At 37.7% G+C, this 25776-nt stretch overlaps 1 protein-coding gene across 1 annotated transcript; it reads right to left on the bottom strand.

Annotated features, from left to right (window-relative positions):
- Positions 1-7148: 7148 nt before the first annotated feature.
- LOC103457356 (vesicular inhibitory amino acid transporter-like) lies at positions 7149-24568 on the bottom strand. Its single transcript, XM_008397402.3, has 8 exons — positions 24106-24568; positions 23227-23887; positions 16721-16857; positions 16489-16615; positions 15715-15917; positions 13911-14148; positions 13578-13740; positions 7149-12272 (listed from the first exon to the last, which is right to left on the bottom strand). The coding sequence occupies exons 1-8, from the start codon at positions 24207-24209 to the stop codon at positions 11962-11964; spliced, it is 1944 nt and encodes a 647-aa protein (XP_008395624.2). The 5' UTR covers positions 24210-24568; the 3' UTR covers positions 7149-11961.
- Positions 24569-25776: the final 1208 nt, after the last annotated feature.

The raw sequence follows: 25776 nt of genomic DNA, 5'->3' as shown, positions 1-25776 counted from the left end.
GGCCTTTTTGTTTCTGTCTGTGTGCTAAAAGTTACTGTAGCAATGGAGTGAATGGCCGTTTTATTTTTTGTTAAAATCCATTCTGAAAATATTTTTACCACACGCAGTTTGCGGGTCGTTTTCGACATCATCACCATGGGGCAACGAGACTTTTGAACATTTTAGTTAACATTTTCACTCCTGGCCTTAAAGGTGGAACAAATTCGATGTCAGACAACGAGAAAGTAACTGCAACACAGATGATTTATTATTTCTTAAACTTATATAAAACAGAACAAAACATGGTCAAGTCTTCTGGTAATTATCACAGACAAGTTTTATAGGAGCAGAAGTGACTTCCTGCTCCTAGTTTTACAGTTTCGAATGATTCACTTCATGAGTCTCTTCTTTTAACTCTGTTAAAGTCAAGTTTTACACGCTTAAAAGTGCAGCTGTCCATTAGAAATAAACATCAGGCACAGGGAAATGATTTAGCATGCTGGTGACTATATCAACAAAATTTCACAATTATTATTATTATTATTTTTTTTTTACAAGCAATAATTTTATAGCAGCATTTTTAATATCTATTAAGCCAGATTAAAGTGAAAGTACCCAAGAGATCCATTACATAGAGATGAAAGGTCAGCAGTATTTTTGGTCTTTTTTTGGGCGGGGGGGATTTCATATGGACAGATGGAAGCTTCTTTTGGAGATCAATCATGTTTTGGAGATCAATCATGTCAATAACAAAATTGTTATTGACATGATTGATCACAGCAGCTTTTTTTTTTTTTTTTTTTTTTTTTGATTAAATAAAAAAATAAAATCTGGTTGGACAGGAAACAAACTGTGGCATTTTCTTCCCAGCCCTTTTATTTGCTTAGAAAGTAAAAGAAAAGATGTTTTATTTATGAAGCAACATGTTAAAAGTTCTCTGAAAACATTACTTGTTGAACATTACAGAGAGAGTTTGAGGCTTCTCGCAAACTCTGCTTCCGCAACTGAACTCATTCGTGGCTGGACGGATTTGTGGTCACTTGGCATTTGGTGTTTTTCTTTAAGAGAACAGTGAGTGCTGGACGTAGTAGAAACAGAGCGCTCATTACTCATCATAATAGACAGGCAGAGAGAGGGGAACAGAAAGAGGGTGGCAGACACAAAGGGAGTTACTGAGAGTGTGAGAGAAAATGTTCCACGCTTGATCATGCAATATTACCTCTCTAATAGATAGTGAAAATTGCTGAGTTGTGATTTTCCCACCTTTCTACTGAACAATCTATTTTACTAACTGCTATAGTCTAGGGAAGCTGCTATTCCTACAGGAAATTACCATAGAGCTTTTCCAAAGATTGACCACATTAGCCTTATCTCCAAAAGAAACTACAGTATGTGGAAGCTTTTTTTTTTTTTATTGATGAACTTGGATGCAGACTCTGCGCTCCCGCAGTCGCTTTTCCTTCTTCTGAAAGGTAATTGAAAGAAGATAATGGAGAAAAATATGCTTTGTTTGCAATAATACTTAGAGACCCGACGATTCCGATTTAGAGAAATGTAGTCACTTTAAATCCGCCTCAAGAATTATGCCTCTTTAAAATGGAGGAAAAAAACTTTTACCCTGCAGAATAAAACTCAGCGACATCGCCACTTCAGTGATTTATAACCTCCCACTTTTAAAATGTATTTCAATGAGAATGTTCACTCCCTTCCATACGTATGCACCCCAAAGATCAATACACACGGTAATCTTAAGCTTTGCTTATGTAGCATATCATTAAAAAAAAAATAAAAAAAACATCCCAACTGCGGCAACATCAGGCATCTTAACATGATGGATTTATTCATAAGACCATCAATTTAGTTGAAAAATATTTCATTTACGTTGTTCAGAATATTTAAAAACACGATGACTTTTTTGTTTTTGTGTGTATAAATTAGACATAACAGAGAAGCTATAAGCCATAAGCCGTCAGACTTATCAGGTCATCACGCGCCGGCAAGAGAACAGTAAGAGGAAAAAAAACAAAAACAAAAGCAGAACTTCAGAAAACTGCATCATGCAGTGACATCTCAGAGGCAAACCAACAAAAAAACCTTTCCTCTGTGACCATCACAAACATCCCATACATGCTACAGGATTTTAACTGGGTCTTGATCTGGCCAGATCTAAAAGAAAAGGACAAGTTAGCTTGAAATTAGACAAATGTCTAACCTTAACATACACTTTTACATATGCTTTGCATGCTACTTTTATGATCTTTTATAACGTTGGGACGGGTGTCGATTGAAAATGAGAAGTTATTTTCTTTAATAACTTGTTTAAAAATATGTGTATATATTTTTTAGATATCATGAAATAACGATCCAGTTTATGCAGGCTCCAAACCTACATCTAACTAAGAAAAGTTGCAGTTTCAGTTGAAGAAAAGACTGCAAAATAATACTCAGGTCCCTTTTTGATCTAGAGAGAGAGCAAAGAAGGATGATCAAAGATCCCTCTCTTTGCGCTCCAAGCTTGTGAAATGTTACAGGAGAAGTCTAAGTGGTGTGCTATTGATAAAAGGGACTGTATTAAGTTTTACCTGCAGGGATGCCAATAAGTATTGCAATGGTTGCCTTACAAAGAAAGTATATATATATATGAACATCTGGCCAAACTGTTGGTACCCCTCTGTTAATGACCAAAAACCCCAGAATGATCAATAACATTAAACTGAAGAACATTTATGGAACATTTTACAGTGAGATTCAGATGCAGCTTTTGCTTTCATAGTATTTAAGTCTCAGTCTTTTTCCAGATCTTTGAGCTCTGCTGATAATTGTTAGCCCATCTACCAGGTTTAAAACCTTTGGAAATCGGACATTTCAAGCTGTTGCACACCGATTATTAAATTTCCCATTGTTTCCATGTTGTGTTGATTGCATCGATTATTTTAAAATTATATCTTTACAGACATGTTTTTAATGAATATGTTTATGTTTGTGCTTTTCTTGTTTTATTTTGAGAGACACTTTTGTCATTTTATCTATGGAAGGTGCAGCGTAAATAAAATTGCACTTCTTAATACATGTATCTGTCATTGGATTGGTTACAGTTTACAGAAGACTCTAAAATGCGCCTGCCTTGGTTTATGCACATTTAGGAGTTGCTAGGATGTTTTTTCTTTTCTTTTCTCCATTTCAAAGCAGAAACAATCAAACTAAATGAAGAAAGAAAATTGTTCGTGGTGCAGTTCTGAAAGACTTAAGGTTCGGGGGTGTTACCCATTTCCAATAAATCAGAGCCACCCAGATCATCCCATATCCTGCTGCTGCAACAGATCAGATTAACAGCTGCTGAGAACCAATATCACTAATGACTGACCCCGTGATACACTCTAAGTACACACACACACACATGCACACGTCAGAATTGCCAAGTGCAGTGGGTATGAGAACATGTACAACACAGTAGGTCTGCATACGTCTGTGTCAGATGTGGGTCACTGTGTTTGTGTGATCTGTGTCAGATGATATTAATTTTAATCAGCATCTGTCTGTCCACATCACAGCTGCCGTGGCATAGAACAGCAGCAACTAGAGAAGTCTGGCTTTAATGATGTGACGACGTCAGCTCAGCTCAGTGTTTATTGCAGTTGGCCTGAAAATGGAGGCTATATTTTCATGAGAATCCTCCCTTTGGGCCGGATGGGTGGAAATGGGTGCATTTTCAGCCGCTTCCACCAATCAATGAAAAAAGACTGAATCAGGCTAAAATGAAAGTACGCTTCCAGTAGCCGCCCATCAATAAAGAGTACCTAAGTGCTTCTTAAATGGGTTTCAAGGATGTTGCTCTTTCTCAGATTTTTTTCGACTGCATTATGTTCTAATTAAGCTCTGAAAAGCACGGGAACGCAGCCGAGTCTTAGTTTTGGGTGCCGATCCATGGCAAAGCAAAGACGGTGGTGGGTATTTGTTACATCTGTGCTTCAAAATAATTATTTCAGGAATTAAAATAAGAGACGGTGGATTCTTCCCAATAATGTAATCGTAACCTAATGGTGCCTTAATAAAGGCCGCAGTCAGGTTGATAGAAGATTTTAGCTTGAATGGAAAGATTCAGAGAGCATCACCAAAGTTTAAATAATAATTACAAAAAAATCTTAAGCACTTGAAGCTGCAGTATGTCACTTTTTTTAAAATATATAAATATATTTTTACATGTCTGGTTAAACTGTCTTGTCTTCTTTGAGTTGCAAGTTGGAAAACCACCTAAATTTGCTAACAATTGTGCTCACATCCATCTTAGTTTTTAATTTTGCTTCTTTTTAACCTTTATTTAACCTGAAAGTCTTTTGAGATTTAATTATCTTTTTCAGGACGGAGCATTGTTACTGCGTCAGAAAGTAAATCAGGATCGCTTTTTTTGTTTTTTTCATTGCTTGTTTTTTTCCATGTTCTCTTTCGGGCTTCGTACTAAACAGTCCAATAAAGTAAAGTATTTAAAAAATGCCACATGCATAATTTGCTCTTTGCATACCCAACTAATTTTAAAAGGGGCTATTTACTAAAAAAAAAAAAAAAAACAAGCTAAAAAAATTCAGGGAACAAAGATTTAGTGAAAACTGCAAAGTACAGCTGTATATGTAGTAAATATAAACAGCCTTAATTGGGAAATATCTAAGTTAATGTGGGCTATAATCACAACCTTTTCTGAATATCACACAGAAAACTGTTGTGTTGTTTCTGTTTATGGCATTTCTATAATGAGGCATCATCCACATCTGCTGACCCCAAACTCAAAGAGATTAAATATGACCCAGGCTCATTAGGATGTTTAATTATCATAATGCTCTCATTATGCTAAAGTACAGCTAGTGACACAATATTAACATTTAATTACTATCTTTGTGTAACCTTCCTAATAGAGACATGAATTCTTATTTCCACTAACGACACCTAGACGCAAATCAGATATTAAGTTGTAAAGAGGAGACACTTTCACTTAGAGGTAAAATTCCAGTGAGTACTTGAAAGTACGTAAAACTCTTTTCACTCACTTGTTTTTAAAGGATTTGGCCGGGATGAAGCCGAGGGTGCCTTGCTCCAGCGAGGTGGATGAGAGAGAGAAGGAAATTGCCAGAGCTAATGGAGATGTGAACTGGTGAGCAAAGATAAAGCAGTTTCTTGCCAAGGATGGATTTGCAGATGAGTTGCTGTGATGAATGAGGGAGTGCAAAACTGATAGACTTGCAGGAGGACTACCCATAACTCCTTAATATCTCTGACAGTGCCAGCTGACCAAAGTGGTTTTCTAATAATGTGCAGGCCAAGTCAAGTGCTCACAGGCTCACCTAAAAACTTCACAAAAACCCCTGCAGCTTTATTCATCCACCCCTCCATCCATGTGTCCGTCCGTCCGTCCATCTATGTGCGTCTTCTTGCGTCGGGGTGCAGGACACACCTAGGACAGGTTGCCAGTTCATGTTTACAAGAGGAATTTGTTTTAACCTCCTAATCTCTTAAGACATACAGTTAATCGTCGTAATAACATCTCTGTGCTCAGAGAACTGGCAGCTTCTGATCTGCCAGTTTCTGACAATGATTTAAGGTGAAGCTTTGGTCAAACACGGTTCAGCTGAAATACATTCCTGAAATGTGCGTCCGAACTAAACGAGATGACCACATTAGCCTCTTGCTGACCTGCTTGCAAGTGCTCCAATTTGAAGCTCCTCTACCCGACGTGTTACACAGAATTGCGTCATCTGAAGGCTACCAGAGTTCACGATGCAAATCTCTTGATTATTTACTGACTTCATATTCAAGTTCTGGGTTTGAACAGCACTTTTTGTGAGAAGTTTGCAGCTGTGTGTTGTGCAAAGCTGAGCCTAACTGAATAAAACATCCTTGATTCCATCTGTAATGTATACCTGTTTATCCTGAGAGGTTTGGGGGGGCGGGGATAAGTGCCCATCTCCAATGGTGATTGGTGGAGAGGTGGGGTCTGCCTGGACAGGTAGCCAGTTCATCACTTGGTCCTAAAATGACTTAATAAGATTGTGATTATGTAATATCAAACAATGAACTCAATGAGAATTTATAGTTTATATAATTTCTTTAATGCTTTAAGTCAGGATTCAGAGGCTTTAGCCAACACCACAAAAAAACAGCAACAGAAAATCTTACCTGACATATTGCTACTCCTACTGATAAAATATGAATATTAGTTTGTCATTAAGGAAACAGACGGCCTCTTTTGAAAAAATATATGATTTTCATTTTTTATAAGGAAATAGAGGTCAGCCAAAAAAATTTCATTAAGAAAAAAAACTTAACCTTTATGCTAAATACATATATTTCTATTTTTATGGGGTTCAATTCCTGATCTTGGAATGTTTGTGTCTTTCCACCTTCCTCCTCTTCCCATTTGCTATGTGAATATCATCACTCGCACCACAAAAACATCTTAAAAAAAGCTGCAGACCAGATCTCTTCCAGCCGTAAGATGGGGGGGCAACAAAGCCTTTTCTTCTAAATGTCATAAAAAATAATGCTTTCAAAGAGATGTGAAGTGTTTATTCCATAGTGACGATCCTCCAAACCGAGCCGATGAAGCTTAAAAGCAGCCATGGGCTGCTTTGGTTCCAGTGTGACAACTTCATCACACTGAAAGCTGGTTGGCACTAAAGGCACACACACACGCGCACACGCAAACACACACACACACACACACACACACACACACACACACACACACACACACACACGCATTCATACACATGCTCCCACACTCAACATATGGACTCTTGTGGTGACATATGACCATATGAGAGCTGATATGCAGACTTTCACACTCAAAATGAAATGCTCCGGCGTGTATGCTGCCCTACAATGGCACTCCCACATACATATACACTCACTGTCTCTTCCAGCCAGATGTAAGTAGGATTAGTGAAATTGGCAGCCAATGCAGAGCTCTTTATCCACTGGAGCTAATTCGCTTTACTACAGTTGCGATCCCCAGCTTTTTCATCAGTAATCAGCTTTTCTGTCTTCACCTTTTGATTTCTCTGTTTGTTTCTTTTTGTGTTAACATTTCTCTTATATTTGTCTCTAATCTCATCTCTTTTATTCCTTACCCATTTGCCCTTTGCCGTCTCTGTATGCAGGGAACTGAGAGCAGGTGTGACTGCAGGTTTATAACTCTGGGATTTCAGGTTTTGAGGAGATAGAAGTGCTTGGATGGGTGATAACTACTCCTGCTGCTTTTGTCATGAACAAAAGTTGAACGATAAAGCAGTAGTAAACAAATACTCAAGGTCATTTTAATTTGATTTATTTTTTAATGTTAAGGCAGCCGTTGCCCGGGGATAAATTTCCATCTGAGTTGAAATGGTTCAGATGTGACCCCAATGGCAGTTTGTAATGTCTGACTGAAGACAATGAATACCTGGTCACGGAGGACAGTGTAACAGTAAAATGCAAAAGTACGTGAAATTGACTTCCTGCATCCTTACAATATAGTTTTACATTCTAGATCTCAGCCATGAAGGATTGAGCTCCCTACAGAGAAAAAGACTGCTGTAGAAATTATTAAACTGATGTCACTATTCCCCTTTTCAAGAGTAAGAGGAGGAGGAGTTTCAACAAATGAAGCAAAATAAAGCATCTTCCACGTAACCCTGGATACAATGTAAATATTTAGTCTACCTTAATATTGGCTGAATTCTGATCAAAGAATAAGCCTTGACCCTGGGTTATTTGAAATTCTGCAGAAAGAAACTTTGAATTACACATTCCCCAAAAAGAGACGCTGTCTGATGCCATAGTCCCGAGAGAAAAGAAGAACTGCAGAGCTACAAATGTGTGACAGCCGAGCGTAGTGTTCCTAGGCCAAACGTTGCAAAAGGCCCTCTGATCACGCTTGCCCCAGGCCGGAGAGTGGCGCCCGGAGCTTAAAGGAAAAAGAACCTCAACCCGTTCCATATTGTTCACCGTGCTGTTTGGTAGCATCAGCTATTTTACGGTTTTCAACTGGCAAACACCGAAAAGACTCCACTTTTTCCATCCACCTCAACAACCTTTTTCCTTCCCCCCCCCCCACTTCTGCTTCATACTGCTATTTTGCTCATTAAAAATAATTTAATTGCTCTCAACAGCTGTCATTTTATCCCGATTCACTAACCAAGAAAATTGGACCATAAAAGTTTTCAAAATTTTGTCCTTTATCTCAGATTCTAAAGGTGAAAGCTAAACACTCTGCTAATGCTAAGCTGAGGTACAGCTGTTGTTGACTGCACTGTTTACAAAATTGCTTTCTGCTTTTGTGCACCTTCTTTTACCACCGGTGTTATTTCAAGCAGAAACAAAAAGTGAAGCAAAAACAAAGCACATGAACTGCATCATTTATCACAAAAGACAAAAGAACAAATAGCTCCAGCTGGTTAATACATTTTGGGGATGAGTGCAATAATAGCTGATAACAAGGTATTAGGTCTTTGTGATTAATCAATATATATCTTAAGGTCACCATCCTCAAAACCCAGTACAGGCAATGGAGTAATAGTTCTTTATACTCTGGTATCATATGCATAGCCAGAACATATCCAAAATATTGTTTTTGGTTTGTAATCTGTGTGATCTGCAAAAATATTTCAAAGGATATTTTTGGAAGTACAAAATGCAGAATATATTTGATGAACGATAAATGTAATTTTCTCCAATGGAAAAGAAAAACATAATTTGAAAGCAATTCTTAATCTACCAGTCCACTGGGAAGTCGAGGATGAACGTCTTGCTCATGTGGATGAGTTCATAAGTCTCCAGACTTTGTCAACAAGTAAGGAAGTGAGTGATGTGAAGAGCTAGACTTTTGCACGAATAGCAAACTCTTGCAATCAGTTCTTAAGAGGAAACCAAGAAATCTATGGCAACATTTGGATTTTCTATGCAGCCTGTTTTCCAAGCATTGCTACTAGCAAAGAAGTGTTAGCTTTGACCAGGCCGATTGCAGATTAGTTCAATTTACATTTTGTTTGGGATGAGTCCTGAAGACATGTGTGGCTGGAAAGAGTCTTCATCTGTCTGCACTGAAAGGAGAAATGTCTCAAGCATCTGATAACTGACAATGCAGTGTGAGAAAAATTACATCCAGAGATTTACAAGTACAATATATTCTTTGCAGATAGCCAAGTTTATTCTCTTGGACAGAGCACATCACGTCTGAATTTCCAGGCAATACAAAAACCCTTTTTCATCCTCATGAAATTTCCCCAAACGATGCATCAAGGCAGAAAGACATCAGCAATACTGGAAAATTGCCCACCTATATATAAAGGCAATTTCCTATAACCTTTCAATACACCCAAACATTTTAAATTATTGCTAATCTTCGAAAAAGTTAGCAACCCTGAAAGGTCACCTGAAGGTCTTACTTTGAAAAGCTCCCAAAAAAAAAGAGTTTCCTGTCAGTCTTTGCATTCTTTTATAAGAAAAAAACTGTGAAGGACTGTGGCATTAAAAGTAGAGACAAAATAAAACTAAATAAAATAAAGTAAGGCTTTAGTCATGTTTGCAAAGTTGCATCTCAACAAAGAAGAAACACACGGTTGGGTCAGAATAGAGTATCTTGAAAAAACAGAGTCCAATTACAAATATGACCTGCAATCCCAAGTATTCACACTTTAAAAAAAGATCCTCTGTGTTTATGTTTCATTTTTGGTAGTATTTGATAAAATTGGCTGGACTTAGCAAGCAGAGGCATAGTGACCTGCTGCAGTCATTCAGTCATTCACCAACAGGGAACCACATTGACACCAGCACTGAAATTTAATTAGCATGAGATCCGACCACTAGGTCAAGATTTATTATCAGTACTTTCAACATTTTATAACAGCAGAGGTTTCTGGATGATTCTTCTTAGAATCTCTTAGTTTTAATATCATAATTGTATTCCTTTAGTCATAAAAAAATAACTTTTTCTCAATAATTTAACCCTCCCAAATGGAGACAGTAAAGGGCTATGTTTGTATCCTGACTGTATCATGGCTAGTTTTTATTTTCATTTTCACGTCATATTGTGACATACTGCATAGCATAGCATTTTACTGTAATGTATTATATGTACTTTACCATGTAATGCAGGTGACATTAAAAACAAAAATTAAATGTTGCCTTACAAAATCCTGCAAGTTATTCTAAAATTAATTGGATGCAAAAATGGCAAGATGGCCTCCAAATGGGGACTTTTTGTGTCTCTGAGTAAATAAACTTGAATGAAAGCTAATGGTTAAGCTTTTGGCAGAACCTGCTTCAGCCATTTTGGTTAATATCAAATTTGGCTGGAGTTACTTGGAGCCCTCTCTTAAAACTGCAAGTCAACACTTGGATTTGGATCTGAAGAGTGCTTGGGCAAGTCTATTAGAGCTGCTTCATGAGAGGGTTCTGTTGAGTTTGTTAATTACGTCACAATTATGAAAAAATAAATAAAAAAAATTAATTGCATTACCTGAAAGCAAAGCAGCATGCTTTTTCAGTGCACAGTTTTGTGACAATCTCTTTGTTTTCAATATCAACTTTAACGTCTTCAACACACAAGATAAGAAAAGAAAGTTTAACATTTTATTAGTTTAATTGATGAAATGTCACATTTCTTGTACAAGGACAAACGGAACACAGTTGGCAGGAACGTAGCTGTAAAGATTAGATTTTTTCTTACCGACTCATCTTTTACATGTGAAGGTTTACATCTTCAACAGATTTAAGGCCAATATAACCACAGTCTGTAATCTCTTTCCAATTATGTACGATATATGTAGAGGAAAAATGTCAAACTTCTTGTTCAAAATAGAGTTTTTGAAAATCTAAAATAATTCCTTGACCTCCCACGTCAATTGTTTGAATCGTGTCCTCACCAGCTGCAGTACCTTTAACTAAAACTGCTTTGCTCAAGCAGTGGAAGAATTGTTGTTTTTTTTTGGTATTTCTGTGAAGATGTTGCCACCTGAAAAATGAGATTAAATATTTATTTATGTACTAAATAAAAATTCAGTACATAAATAAATGGCTAATGGTGTTAGGTACACAGTAAAATGCCAGTGTTGAATTAACACCAAGAAGTGTCTATATGTGTCCAAGTCAGCAGGTGTTAAAGTAACACTTTTGAAAGTGTTAAAATATTGACACCCTTTTTTTTTTTTTTTTGTTAAATTAACATTGGCCTATAATACTGAAATGGGTTTAAGAAAAGTTAAACTTTATATTTCTGTGTTTGTTTGTGTGAATATTTTCCACTGAATTTGATTGATATTGACACCTTGTGGGTCAATTATTTACTTTTTTAACACCACATTATGTTTTGTGGGATCAACACTACACCGGTGTTACTTTTAACACCAGCGCCGTTGTAAATGTTAATGTGACACTCTGTATTGTTGAATTTAACACCAGCTGACTTGGACACATACAGAAACTTTTGGGTGTTAATTCAACACTGACATTTTTACCGTGTACCAACTCTGTTATAGAATAAATTTTTGTATTTGTACACATTAAATGCTATTTATGTAGTAAATACAAGACGATTTCATACTCATCTACTCTCCAGTCATATATTTTGCCATAATCCATATCAAGGTTTACCATTATGCACATGCTTACTAGTTAGTATAGCTACTCAGTTAGTACTGTGTAATGCATTCTGTGATATAAATGCAGTATTTTCACTTATTTACAGCATAAACCATATTTAAGAGGTTAACCAATTTTCATTAAAAATGTTCCATTTTCCTCCAGAGTCCTTTTAAAGAGTCCTTTCTGAATGCACAACATTTCTTTGAATGGTTTGTACCAGTTTGACCTCTGGAGAAAGAAAGAACGCCCTCCATTTAGAAATAAAAAATATGGTAAAACAAAGGCATAAGCACAAAGTAAGATTGGTCACAAAAAAAAACATCCCAAAATAACCAATTTAATTTATTTTCTAACTTAATTTAGTTAAACTTCTTACAACATTCTTTTCACTGAACAAACCACACCAGCAACACTACACACAACCCCCAGACTCAGAATAGACACATCTATCAGCCGGTCCTGCACAGCGAGTCGTCCCCACCGCAGCTTGAGATGAAACAGACATGGGAGTATGAGTGTCATCGCCGCTCCAGTCACACTCCCCGTCAGCCCCATTAGCAGGGAAAACCTGGGCACTAGCAGGGACAGTAAGTACGAAGACAACAACAAGGCGCCGCGAACCATCAGAGTCGGACAAGAGACTCCTTGACTTCTCTGTTTGGAAGGAGATGAGAGGGAAGCATCTGGAGAGAGATCCAAGGAGAAAGGTTGGAAAGAGATGCTAGTGGCAAGCTCTGCTGTTGACCACGCGAGGAACTTTTCCTTGTGATTGGCTCAGCAATGACTCTTGGTTTTCCAAACTGTTTAATTTCATCAAATTTGAGGAACTACCTTTAGATCATATGCATATCTTTTATTAACATGAAGTAGCTCCTAAATATGGAAGTACTAAACTAAACTTTCAGGTGTTAACAGATGATGTAACTTTTTCTTTAAATGTTTCAACATCTTTAATTGTTACTTGATTATTTTCTTACGCTACGTTAAACTTCTGACAACTAATACTTGTCGCGAAGCTGAACCCACTTTTCATTTATGTCGGCATGCAAATACAGTGATCTTCAAAACTACTGATGATCTTATCTTCTAACAGAAGTAGTGCACAGAGAGAAGAAATTTCAACTTAAGTGATTTTAATTGAGCTGAAGACCAACTTAGATTGAAAAGCCAACGGCTCATCCTGCAGACAAGGGTGGAAACTACTGTAGCAACCCCCTGTGACCACATAAAGGTCATTTTATTTTAGTTAAATCAAGCTCATGTCAGTGTCTGTTATCAAAGAGTGCCATCTTAAATCTACTTTACAAAAACGGAAAAAAACAAACAAAAAACATATTTTTTTTATGCATAAATATATTGTCAATTCAATCCAATTATATAAATAGATTTAAAGTCAGATTTCAATCCGATACCAGCTGCTCAACTTTGCTTCAAAGCTCACAAGGCTGCTGCAAACATCATTATGAGTTGAAGAAGAACAGATTAGCCTGGTGACGTTACACTTACGGTCTAAAACCTCTAAACCTTCTTGGGAGCAGCCGGAAAATATACCTGGCATTAAATATTTGCTTTTATGAGACATGGAAAAGAGCCACAAATTAATAGTTACGTGGTTGGCTGGATTTTGTCATCTCTCTCCCTTGCTACTCATTATTTTTTGCCATTTTTAAATGAACTTTTAAAAAGTTCAAAACTTTCCAGTAAACAGTAAGGAAATATGATGAAAAACTGCTATAACTTAGCTATTAGTCTTAATCAGAGATCATAATCTCTAACATTTGATGAGAATTAACATGGGAACAGACAGAATGAGGAGCGTCGTGATCTGCATGCATCTTGGTTTCTTGGTCAAAATGAATGGCCATGTTCATTCTCACAACTAGATGTGGAACCTTTAAAATAAAACCTTAAAATATCAATATTATCTTCCTGTATGACACAAGGAATTGCTGAGAGGAGCAATCTGGGTAAGTTTCTGTCACTCTCACCTCTAAGCAAACATGTTTGAAGAATTTCAGCAGCGGCGTAGAAGGGCAAAGGGTAGGACAGAAGAGCTTTTGCAAGAAGACACAGATTGACAACCGGTCGAAGGTTAGGGGGCAGGTTGTCAGTGATGACTTCACTGGTCTCTGGTCCCCAAGTCAACACCGCCTGCAGGGAAGAAACACTTCAAAAAAATGTGTCTAAACCAGTGTGCCCTGTTTTCTGTCCCATCTGCATCACACATGCTGTCCAAAAGAGAATGTGCATTTGAAACTCTGTCTGTACCCCGAATAAATAGATACAAGGCATCAAGTCTGAGCCACCCAGTTGTAACTTACCAGTAATGAAAAAGTAGTTTTCATGATGCATGCAACTCCATGAGTCCACCCCAGCATGGTGTCAAACTGCCCTCTATCCTCCATGCTGCCCTCTAATGGAGGGAGGAAGATCTGCGAGGTGTAGGAGAAGATGATGACACCTACTGAGACAATGAAGTCTTCTGGGTCCACAGACAGAGAGAGGAAGGACCAGGACCAGTTGCTGGCACGACTCAGACAGTACAAAATGACTAACAGGCTGACAAAGAGATAAGAGATAAAAGCAAAAGGAACAATCTTCTTTAAAAAAAAGATTTTTAAACATTTGGGAGACTTACATTTTTTTCCTTTACTGAAACACAGAAAAAAAACACACTTGAGAGTGATGCTGGAAAGTTTCCCATCATCAGTCATTCGATTTTTCCTGTCTTAATTCCAAAGCATTGTTATTTCCTCAGCTTGCAATAACTCATTTGCCTTTGATTTCTGCTTACGATGATGGTGCTGTTATGCATAAACTTACCAACCTAACATTGTTTTTTTTAGAGAAGTAATGTTTTGAATTACTGACTTTTTACTCAACATTTCAGATCAACTAATAACTAGGAAATTCATGGATAATCAGTAGATCAGTTGGATGTATTTAACAGCTTAAACTCAGATTGTGAGGAGTCTGTCATTTCCATACGCATCTTTGTTCATTTCAGGTGCCTGTCTTGGTGCATAACCCAGTCTTCAAATTATTTTTCAAAAATATCACAGAAAACTCTTTGACTAACATACACAGTGATTAAATGAAGATGTCCTTACTCAAATGTATAAATAAAAATCATGATGCTGGAGTAATGCTGGAATTCCAGGAATTCCAGCATTACTGGAATATCAACCAATCTGAAGATTGGTTGATATTTGGGTATTTCCGACTGTTATAGGTCGACATTTCTATCCCTTAGTCTGCTTAGCTTCCAGGTCATCACACCATTTATTAAACTATTGCTGCTGCCAGTACTTATAAACATTGTGTTGCTGTTGTTTTTAACGTCTTGCTGACCATTTTGGCCTAGATTTTTTACTGCATCCTGTTGAATATCCATTTCCTGTCTGCATTCCTCCATTGGAGTCTTTCATACAGACCCTTTTATTATAGGAGGGTTTGGTTGATGTGCTCAAATGCAGAGTTTTTCTTTCTTGCAACAAAATGCCTCCGGCTGTATTTTGAGTTCAATATAAGAAAGATTTTTCAATAACCCCCCTGACTTCTCTCTTTGGTTTGTTTATCTGTTTGATGAAAATTATTCAGAAAAATGGGTAACCTTTCGAGCACCACTTTAGTCATATTGAGATATAGTTGCGTGCTTTCGCCCATTTTTTTCTCTGCTCCTGCAAGTTAATTAATCAAATGGTGCAGCAGAGTGGACTGAATAGATTAAAAAAATTGTCTAGAATTACCATAGTCAGAACTAAGATGTAATGTGCCGGTCCGCAAGATTAAAAAGCAAAAAAGGGACCAGACAGCTCTCAGAACTCCTGAAGCAGACAACATCTACCCCCATCTTTGCACTTCTTGGCTCAAAACAGGCTCAAAAAGGCATTAGAAATAAATCAAGCAAACAGCAAAAGTAGTTGGTAGCAGGTGAGAAAAGCGCCGACCCAGCAGCAGCTGCAACAAGATTGCAGGAGTGAGAATAAGAGCGTATTAGACTGTCCACCTCACATCTTAAAAATGATGCATTAGCCTTACATGTGTGTGGATCACTTTTTTTTTTTTTTACTTTCCACAGTTCTGCGGGAAAAGTAAAATATGTCTCCACTTTATTTCCATCACCTTATCAGTATGTGAGCCAGGGAGCAGAGCAGGCTGAGCACAGAGACTGGTCTGAGATCAGTCAGCAGCAAGCAGGGCAGAAGGAACATCAGCGACATCAGTGAACACGCCGATCTGGGAGGAGCCACTGCTGACAGACTGTCACACAGCAGAGTGGTGGAAACAAGCAGATACAGGGTGCAGGTCATCAGCAGCTCAATTACCTAAAAACACAGATTTTCCCCGTGAATGCGGGAAATCAAGAGGCTGTCATGGCTTATAGTCACTTTTTGCAAGTCTTAGGATCAATGCAAGCTTTTTTTTTTTTTTCTTTTAATCCAGGAAAGAATAATATTTATTTACAAAAAGCTTTACATGATTCACAAAGACACTTTGAAGGATTGTGAAGGTCCGCTAAGAGACTTTGAATCGAGTCGGCTGAGGGGATGGAAGGTTTTTTCAGATATGATCTCTGGTGTGGGAGTGAGTGAGAAGGTGTGCTGAGGAACTCTTGGTGTACTGGAGTCGGTCGTGGATTTTGGAGAGCGAACCCCGGATGATCCTGTCACAGTAATCGAATCAAGAAAGGATAAATGTGAAAATGGAAGTTTCAGAGGTGAAGAAGGAGACTGAAGGGTAAAACGCGAGCAACGTTTGATAGATGGAGAAAGGCGGTCGTGAAGATATTGCTGATGTGGTTCTCAAAAATCAGATTAATGTCAAAAACTAATCCGGGGTGGAAAACCTGTGAGGGAGTGTTGTCTGTGGACTGGTGAAGCAAAAGTTCAGCTTTACCTGGGCTATATTGATCATCCATCCTCCAACTACTGACCAGTTTGGCCACAGTCCTTTGCAGCAGGCGTCCATGATATCCTGGTAGCTGTGTCGGACTCTGACCTTTGACACAGAGCTAGATTTTCCACTAAAAATACAGAAAAATAAATTGCAGTAATGTTAGGACTGTGAGACTAGACTGGTTCTAATTAAAATCTTAAGCTTACCAAGTGTACCTTAACAGAAAGTTTACCTGCGTTCCTCTTCGTACAAACAGGCCACCAACCTCCTTCCTGTGTGGTTGCAGACCCAGGCTGATAGAACGAGCACCATCAACCCCATATAACCTGACTGAACCAGAGCAAATGGCAATCCCAATACAAATATACCCTGAGGAAGTAAAAAGAGTACAAAAAAAAAAATTATTAATAAGGAATTTCTGAGATTGAAAAGAGCAAGTGGTAATAAGGCGATTCTAAAACTCTTTGAAATTTAAAGGTTGCAACAAAGCAGATTTAACATGATTCATAGTTTAATTTTCTTTGCCCTTTATTAAATTAAAAATGATGCTCTTTTCATGGTTTTCGTTACTTTTATGTGTTTTGCAGTAGTTGAGAAATCCTCGACAGATGTGAAAAACACACACCTGAATTGAAATTGTATCCATGTTCATTTTAAAATTCAAACTCAACAAATTTCCTGCCTTCCACAAATTTGCGATCACTGTGAAGAAGGTTTAGTAATCAAAAATATGGAAGATGTATTGAAAATAACTTTTCCTCCTAAACGGTAGGGTTAACATGCATCTCAAATTAGAGCTGCACAGAGTACGTGAATGGAGTTATGTAATAATAAATTATTATTATTATTATGGGTCTATTTGGTCATTTGTTTGCAATGCCTTATTTGTTTTTCTAAAAAAAAATAAACGCTTAATTCAATTATCCGCAGATTCCAGTACAGAAAGGGCCTAACTGCGTCACTGAAAAAAATGTTGACCTCCACGGGTGAAAAATATCACAAAGATGTAACATTTTTGAAGTAATTATGAGTTTTTAAGTATTACAATCAAAAAATTTTAAGTTAATAGGAAAATTACAACATATTTAGACCAATATGTTCGACTAATCGTGGATCCCTTCAAATACAAAGTCAATTTACCAAGTTGAACAAACCTGCCTTCAACTAAGTTAAACCATAGTTCAAAGAAGTCAGAATAAAGTAAAATAAAAGTATTACTGTAGTTGAACACTTCAAATACTGTTACAGCACAATCGTGCGTGTGTTAAGAGGATTTTGTTGTGATTTATAAAATGTGCATTTGTATGTCTTGCATAGGCTTGGAATTAAATCTTGACTTTGACTGAGCCACTCTAAAACATAAATATGGATTTATTTGAGCCATTCAAATTAAAGCAGGTGAAACCAAAGTCTAATTTCTTATGTTTGTGCCATTAAAGCTGATTGGCATTACGATTTAACCGTCAGATCAGTCTCAAGTCTTCTTCTGCCTTCTATACATTTTCTTTCAGGATTACTTCTATTTTCCTCCGTCTGTCTTTCCATTAGGTAGATAGTTGTAATGTGACAAAAAGTGAAAAGGTTTGTTTAGTAAGATTACCTTAATAAGTCTGTATTTTGTACAGAGACCCATGAAATTATAAAAAAAATAAGAAAAAAATAAAACTCGCATGGGCTAAGGACAGCTGAGCTGGAAAGGAACAGAAAAGAGATGAAAGAACTGTTCATGATTGGATGACGAGAAGGCGAGAGGAGAGTTTTGGCGAGACGCCTGGAGAGTCTGAGGATGCAGGAGACCAGCAGGAGCAGAAAGAAGAGGCGAGTCGAGCTTTGGCCCGTCACCAAGACAGAAATGTAAGAGACTGCCAGAGAGGGAAGATGGAGGAGGAGAGGGATGGGAGGTGAAAGTGGGATTCTGGGGGATGTTGGGGGGAGAGGCGGTGGAGGACAGAAGAAAAAGAGGGACAAGAGCAAGAGAGAGGGTGGAAGGAGAGGTGAAGCCTCGCCGTAACAGAGCACAAGGTTGGATGATGAGGGATCAGAGGAGGCAACAAGCTACTTTGATGGAGTTGTTGTGTTGCGAATGTTGGAACATGCAGATACGCAGGCTCACTGAGAGATCCGTGGAAGCACATCACACACCGCAGACTCAAACACACACTGTGGATACATAAACAGACAAGTGAACATTCTCCCTTTTCAAGTTTCTATTTGGTAACTGCTGTCTGTTAGGCATATGCTGATGGAGCTTTGATGTTCAAATGGAGCGGCTGGGGATGAAAGCAGTTTGAGAGAAAACTGACACTCAAGTATTTGATTTCATCTCCCCTTGCTCTTCCACGGCACTTCTTTTTCTCTCTGTGTTTTTGCCAGCTAATTGGTTACTCTGAGCACAACCTGAAGCGGCTCCCAATCACAAAGGAGCACAATATAGGAAAGAAATACATCCATGATTGGCTCGAGAGAAAACAAATGGTTGTTTTGGGGGAGGGGGGGTTATCATCTTTTCTCTCTCCAGTCTTATAACTAAGACATCATTTTTATATAAAGCATTCGACGAAGCGTGCACAATCGTAATTTGTCAGGACTTTTTGCTACAGCTGGACTTTCCCGGTGAAAAATTCCTAGTGCTTCACCCTTCAGGTCATTTCCAATATTTTATGCAAGCACATGTCTTTTCCTTAAAAAAAAAAGTGACAGGAAAATGTCTTTTCGCTATCATGAGGGGATTAGGCGGAGCTGGTATGAGTAGAAACCAGACAGGTTTGACATTTAAATAACAGAAAGTGCCGTTTCTTAAAATCACAGTGAAATTCCCATATCCGAGTCTTATCAAAGCGTGTTATTATTCTAGAGTCAATACAAGAGAGGAGGAGTTTACTTTCCTAGACACTGTTTGAAAGTTAGGATCATTTCTCACTAAATGTGAAAAAAAAAGAAAACATTTTTTTTACTATTCAGCTGCCGTTTTGGTAGGTCAATGGTTAATGAAAGTATTAAGCACCAAATTATGCAGGATAAATTCCTATGCTCATTATTCTTAGTGGTGAAAATTACACTTAATCACTTTTTACAGAAAAAAAACAAAACATGAAAGCTTATTTTTACTCTCTTGGAAAAACATTGATGCTCCTTGAACCTCTCAGACTTTGTGACATTAGTCAGATCTTTTTTTAAAAAAAAAACAAACTCACACACCACATGCTTGTGAAGTGTTAGGAAACAGATTAATGGTTAATCATTTCTTTAACAAATGAAAATTGGAAACGGTGGTGTAACGGTCTTCTTTTAAAACCCCTAAATAAAACTGAGTGTGAATGCCATCAGAAGGGAACAAATAAGTAAAGAGAGAATCCACTAGTGTGACAGTATAAATGGAAGATGGTGCAACCAACAGGACAGCAGGCTGAATATTTTAGTTTGCCTTTCAAAGCCCGTGGAAAATTGCACAACAACCTTATCACACAAATCCCGACCAATTTGGCAGTGGCAGAATCATGCTGTGTAAAGTAGTTTAGGCACAAGGGTCAGAAGGTGAACAGAAAATCAGTACCAGCCACCGGTTTCAGTTTCTTCAAATGACTTTTTTTTTTTATTCACTCTTTTCACTGACTCCTCTCTCAAACATCCAAAAGCTCAGTTTTTATATCTAATTGGCACCACACCTGTGCTTGATTGGCCACAGAGGAACAGGTCAAACTAACAAAATCTAAAGAGAGAAACACTAAAATTACAAATTAATTTACAAACTCCTACATAATGAAGTCGTCTGCAAAATAAATTACATAATGCAAGATAACTCAAAAGGTTACTTTAAAGGAAAACAAACAAAGCAATACACAAAAGAAAAACCCTCTAATTGGTAGAACCCAGTAAGGTAATCAATGACATCATCCAGCCATTTAAGCAGGGAGTACTGGGCCGGCCCCTCCCATAGTCCTGCCCTGCTGCAGATCTACAAGGACAAACGATGGTGAGTACAAAGAAAAATAAATACCTTAAATATACCTTGAAACAAATTCAACCTATAGTCCAGAAATAGTAACTTTAACCTGAACATACATAGATGGACCCTGCAACATAATGCTAACACGAACAAACCCGGGATAGTAAGTGAAGCTAAATTGCAATGTTTAAATTAATCATTATAACCAACTTTAAAAAGTAAATGAATGAGAAGGAATAAGGGACGAGTGGTGAACACAAACTGAACCACTTTGTCACATGCTGCCATGTTGCTTCTCCTTAGCAGGGAATAAGTTAAATACAAGAAGATCCTAAAAACAAAAAAGACTTTAGACGGATCCATCTTTTCACCTCCAAGCAAACAACCAGAGAGCGACAGTCACACATTTAACGTCAAACACATGCATGTGTTTGAAAGCATCAGTCAAAGTCGAGACCTAAATCCAGTTGTGAATCAATGCAAGACTTGAGCATTGATTTTAGCATATGCCCTCCATCATGTCTGACTGCTGTTTTGCAAATAACAAAAAGGGTCAATCTAGTTGTGCATAACTGGTAGAGACATACAGTTCTTCTAAGACTTTTATAAAGTAAATATTCTTTCCATGCTGCTTCACAATTATGTGTTGTTGTTTTTGTGTGATGGTGTATTACGTAAAATCTCAAGAAAATAGAATTTATTATGTGGCTGTAGCACGACAAAATGTGAAATGTTTAAGGGTTCTGAATATTTTTGGGAAACACGGCACAGATCATTTTCGACACACAACTACCAAAACCAGTGAAATATTTTTGAAAATGTGTTTTGAAGCAGAAGAGTCACAAGAATAGAAAGAGAGCAGCTGGACTGATTACAAAGCAAAAACAGGGTTAACTTTCCTCACCAACTCGCTTCTGAATTAAAGAATCAGAATTAGACCAGTTCCTGATTTTTCAAAGCAATTTAAAGAAAAGCATCTCTTCTAAATAGAAAGGATTTTTTTTCACCGACTATCAAATTAATTTCAGCCTTTCTCACTGCAATATAAATAAATAAAAACAAACTCTTCTCACAGGCGCACACGTTCTAGTGCTCCCTCATTAACAATCGGGTTGGATATCAAACCGAGTTTCAAAATATTCCCACCCTGAGAGCGCCGAGAGACGCAGTTGGTTTTTTATGCATTTTTTAGCAGGAAATTTGCCCTATAATAAAAAGTTTACTATGGTGGCAGGCATTCAATTATAAGGGTATCAATAAATAAATCAAAGGAAAACGCTTGATAAAAGATAAAATGCTTCTGCAAATTATCTTTATAGTGATAAAACAAATGACAATTTACACAAACCTTTTGCTTATTTTCTAGCTGCAAGAATTAGGAGTGCACCATAAGTTTTAATAGGTAGTTTAAAGAGGTAATATAAAATGGTAAAATGTCTTTTTCTTTGAGAAGGAAAACAGAAAAACATCCTGGCACTCAGATAAATGTACTCATATTAACAAACCATGCGCATACCATACTTGTTTATCTTGTAATCATTATTTGCTGGATGATAACTGTATTTAGAGCGACTAAAATTTTTTTTTTACATTGAAAACACAAAGACATCAAATGCATATTCCCCCATCTCCTAAAGGGATGTGCACTGTCAGCATTTGTGAGTGTTTGTACGGCTGGATATTGATGCCCTAATGTCATAATGGATTCTCAACGGACCTAGTGACACCGTTCAATTACACTACAGCCATTCACTGAAAGAGTACATTTACATGAGTGGTTGACTCTAGAGCCCAGCATTTGCAGCATAATGAGCTATTAGTTTTACTGCAATGCAGACATTGTGTGACCAGGAGATTTATTTATTTATTTATTTTTATGATTTGATTCACACTTAATTTGATAATGAAGACGAGAGAGTGTCTGACAAACAGCCTCCGAGACTACAAAGCATTGTCTGGTAATGTAAAAAAAACAAAACAAATGCACAATAAGAGCAAATTAAATAGAATGCAAAATGCTTGATGCTTTTTTAATGCAGTGAGCAGCTTAACACCCGCAGCATTTGGCATTTACATTTTGCATTTGTCTTTTAGAGAAACGGCTTAAGAAAGGTTTCCAAGAAAAAGGGGGAATGGTGTGTAGCGTAGTCATCAGAGGGAAAACATTAGGGCTCTTAAAAGTTGCAATTTAGTCTTTAAAGTAGCACTGGTTTGAAATAAATAACTCAAAAAGAAAGGGAAACACTGTACAAATTGATCGTTCTGAAACACTTAGGAAACCAGATGAAGGTAAGTTGACCTGAGTGAAGTCCTCCACCGCCTCCTTCTTCAAATCAAACAAAATTAGTGTCAAACGTTTGCGCTGGTTTGTGCAGCAAAAATGTTCATTTTAAAGATATTAATAAATATTTCCGGAGCTCGTCGGTCAACTAGCCCCCCCACATTTCCAGAATCAAACAAACAGGGTGTCAATCAACTGTGCTGCAAAGATTTTGACACCTCCTTTGTTTCATTTGAGGGGCGACTTCACTCAAGTTCCTTTCGCTGGGTGTTGCTGGTTGACCTTTACTAATTTGTTGCCTGCAGCATCTTGTGTCTTACCTTGGAGGTAGACGGTTAAAGCCGTTAGCAGAAATAAATATTTTCTACTTTTAATGTTTTTGCTCACAAACCAATTACTTCGTGTTAGTTTGGATGTTGATTAAATTTGAACTGAAGATTTTTATCCTTGCATGAAATAAAATGAATTGAAATGTACATTTTTGGGGAACACGTGACCTGCTTCCGCATACCTGGATGGCATTTGTGACGTTCCAGCTCGCCTCCCAGGCCGTGATGGTGGGGTGGGAATTCAGAGCTGTGGCATCAGTGCTGAGGCTCCGAACTGGAGAGGCCAGATTTGTGGTGACACGCTCTTTTTGAAGTGAGATTAACAGATTATGAGTCCCCGTCATTTCATCCTCTTCATTTTCCTTATTTCTATCGCCGGAGAGTTTCCCTCTGGAAGACCTACGTACCATGCATAAAGTACTCTTTTTCTCTGGATTCTGGTTTAAACTTAAATTCTTCTCCCTCTTGTCACCTTGCATCTCAGACAATAGTTTTTCCTTGCCAAATGCTTTTGCATTTTTGATTGGACAGGAGTTTGCTGAAGTTACATCAACAAATGTGGAGAGTACTTCAGCTCCAGTTTCTTCAAACGCTTTACTCTCCAGCCTGGGACTAACAGTGGATCTTAAACTTTTGTGTTTATCCTTCAAGGTTTTGTCATCTTCATGTGTGAAAATCTGTCCATTTTCACCTGTGGATGATTGGCTTTCTGTGGTGTCATCACTCTGGGGATTATTTCTGCTTTTGACGCTTTTAATAGGCGATCTTTCACCCTCGGTGTAGGTTCGATTCAATTCATCGTTGCATGTCAGAACCAGCGTCTCTTCATCTTCTTCAAAAAGCCTGTCCAGGAAAACCTTTCAAGTGAGTCCCTACAGCAGCGTCATTAATAAAAAAATCACATTCTCACACTGTGGTCAAGCTCAGAAGTATTCAGACAATCTAGGAATCCACCCCCAAAAATTTGGTGAGTAAAATTATGCAGTAAATTCAGAATTGTGAAAAAGTAAGACATACTATTCCTAATTGAGAAAATAATTGTCCATCAAGAGGTGACTTACCTCGTTGTCCGATCCCAAACTAATCTTGACACGGCTCGTCCCCACAGAGACCAAACTGTCGTCCAGGGCTGGCCAGGGCTTCGACCCCAGAGAGGGGACCCCATCTTCAGCCTTGGCTCCAACACACTCTGCCTTCATGCATTGTGAGGTTCTGAGTTATAACCCCACTCACATTTGAATAGATATGTGCAGCCAAACACACACACACACGCACGCACGCACTCACACACACAATGTGGGCCCCAAAGTTTTCAAATAAGGCATTCATACGCAGTGATTGACAGGTTGTTGAGCTGTAACTTTATAATATGCCTGTTCTTTCAGCAGTGAAGGACTAAACAGCTTTAATGGCCTTCACAGCAGGTTTGTTTACACTCAAAGACGCAGTCGATGGGAAAAAAGCCTTTTCAGCGAATTTATTTATTCAGATTCATGTGCTCCTGAAAATAGTCGATCAAAATTTTATACTTTGGTATATAAAGATGTGCGCAAAACTTTCAGATCATGATTTTATTTTCTAAATTTTGTTGCTGAAAAGTCAAATAAATCCTTTTTGTTGGTACTATTTTTTTTAATTGAGAAAAGAAAAAATTAATTGTAAATAATTTTTTGTTAAACTATCAACTTTGGACCTTTAAATCTTTGAGACATTCTTAAGAATACTAAATTGTGTAGCAGATAACTTGGCAAATAATTATTTTGTTACCATTTCAAAATAACAGAAAATACTAATAATACCACAGCTTGACAGAAAAATCTTTTACCATAATGAGCCTCAATCTAATTGATAGAAACACGTTTTTAAGCTTGGCTTTCAAATATTGTTGAGGTGAATTTGGAAGTCAAATGTGTTAGTTAACCAATTAGAGGGTTTTCCCCTCAATGCTTATAGAGACAATATATTCTGTATGTAAACTTTTAAATTCAAAGAAAATTACAAAAAGAAATCTCTAAAAACATTCTCACTGACTTTTCAGGCATATTTGGTAATTCTAACTTTTGGTCTGATTTAGAAGTATCTTTTTATTCAGTCTATGTGAACTTCTGTTTTCTACTGTGTGTGTGGACAACCGAGGTGCCCAGAAGAGTGCTGTAATCTCAAAACCACCATCCTGACACCGACAGTGCGGTCAGCGTCAGCATCCCTGACAAACCCACGTAAACCCTAAAACTTTTAAAGACCTTCTGAAAGCCTGGAGAGGTAAAGATGCTTTCAAGACTGCAGGAGAGTCTTTCTAATTGGAAGCAAAACAAAATTAGTGTGCTTCTTAGCTCTGGGCAGAAAAGATCTCCTGCAGCGGTCCGTGCTGAAGAAACTTCTCACAGAACACGTTGTTCTCAGATTACGATGCAAAGTGAATGTTAAGTGTTTTCTATAATGCCTAGCATTTTGTGGACCATCTTTCTGTGATTAATCACCTCTCCCACAATAGAGCCAGTCGTCTTTATTAGCTTGTTCAGCATTTTTAAGTGACTGGTTCTGATGCCGTTGCTTCCCCAGACGACTGCAGAATCGTCTGCACTTTTAACTACGGAGCTGCAGAAAATGGAACATTCTTTCTACAGATGCTCAAGGACCTAAAGCTTGTTCGAGAAATACAAAGATGCTTTTGCTGAATTGCCGACTCGTTGACCATGTCACTGTTGCATCTTCTGTGCAGTTCAGGTGAA

Source organism: Poecilia reticulata, chromosome 21 (assembly GCF_904066995.2).
Source record: "Poecilia reticulata chromosome 21, P_reticulata-male-v2, whole genome shotgun sequence".
Lineage (NCBI taxonomy): Eukaryota > Metazoa > Chordata > Actinopteri > Cyprinodontiformes > Poeciliidae > Poecilia > Poecilia reticulata.
Note: the sequence above shows the minus strand (reverse complement) of the source record. Positions and strands in the feature narration are given on the sequence as shown.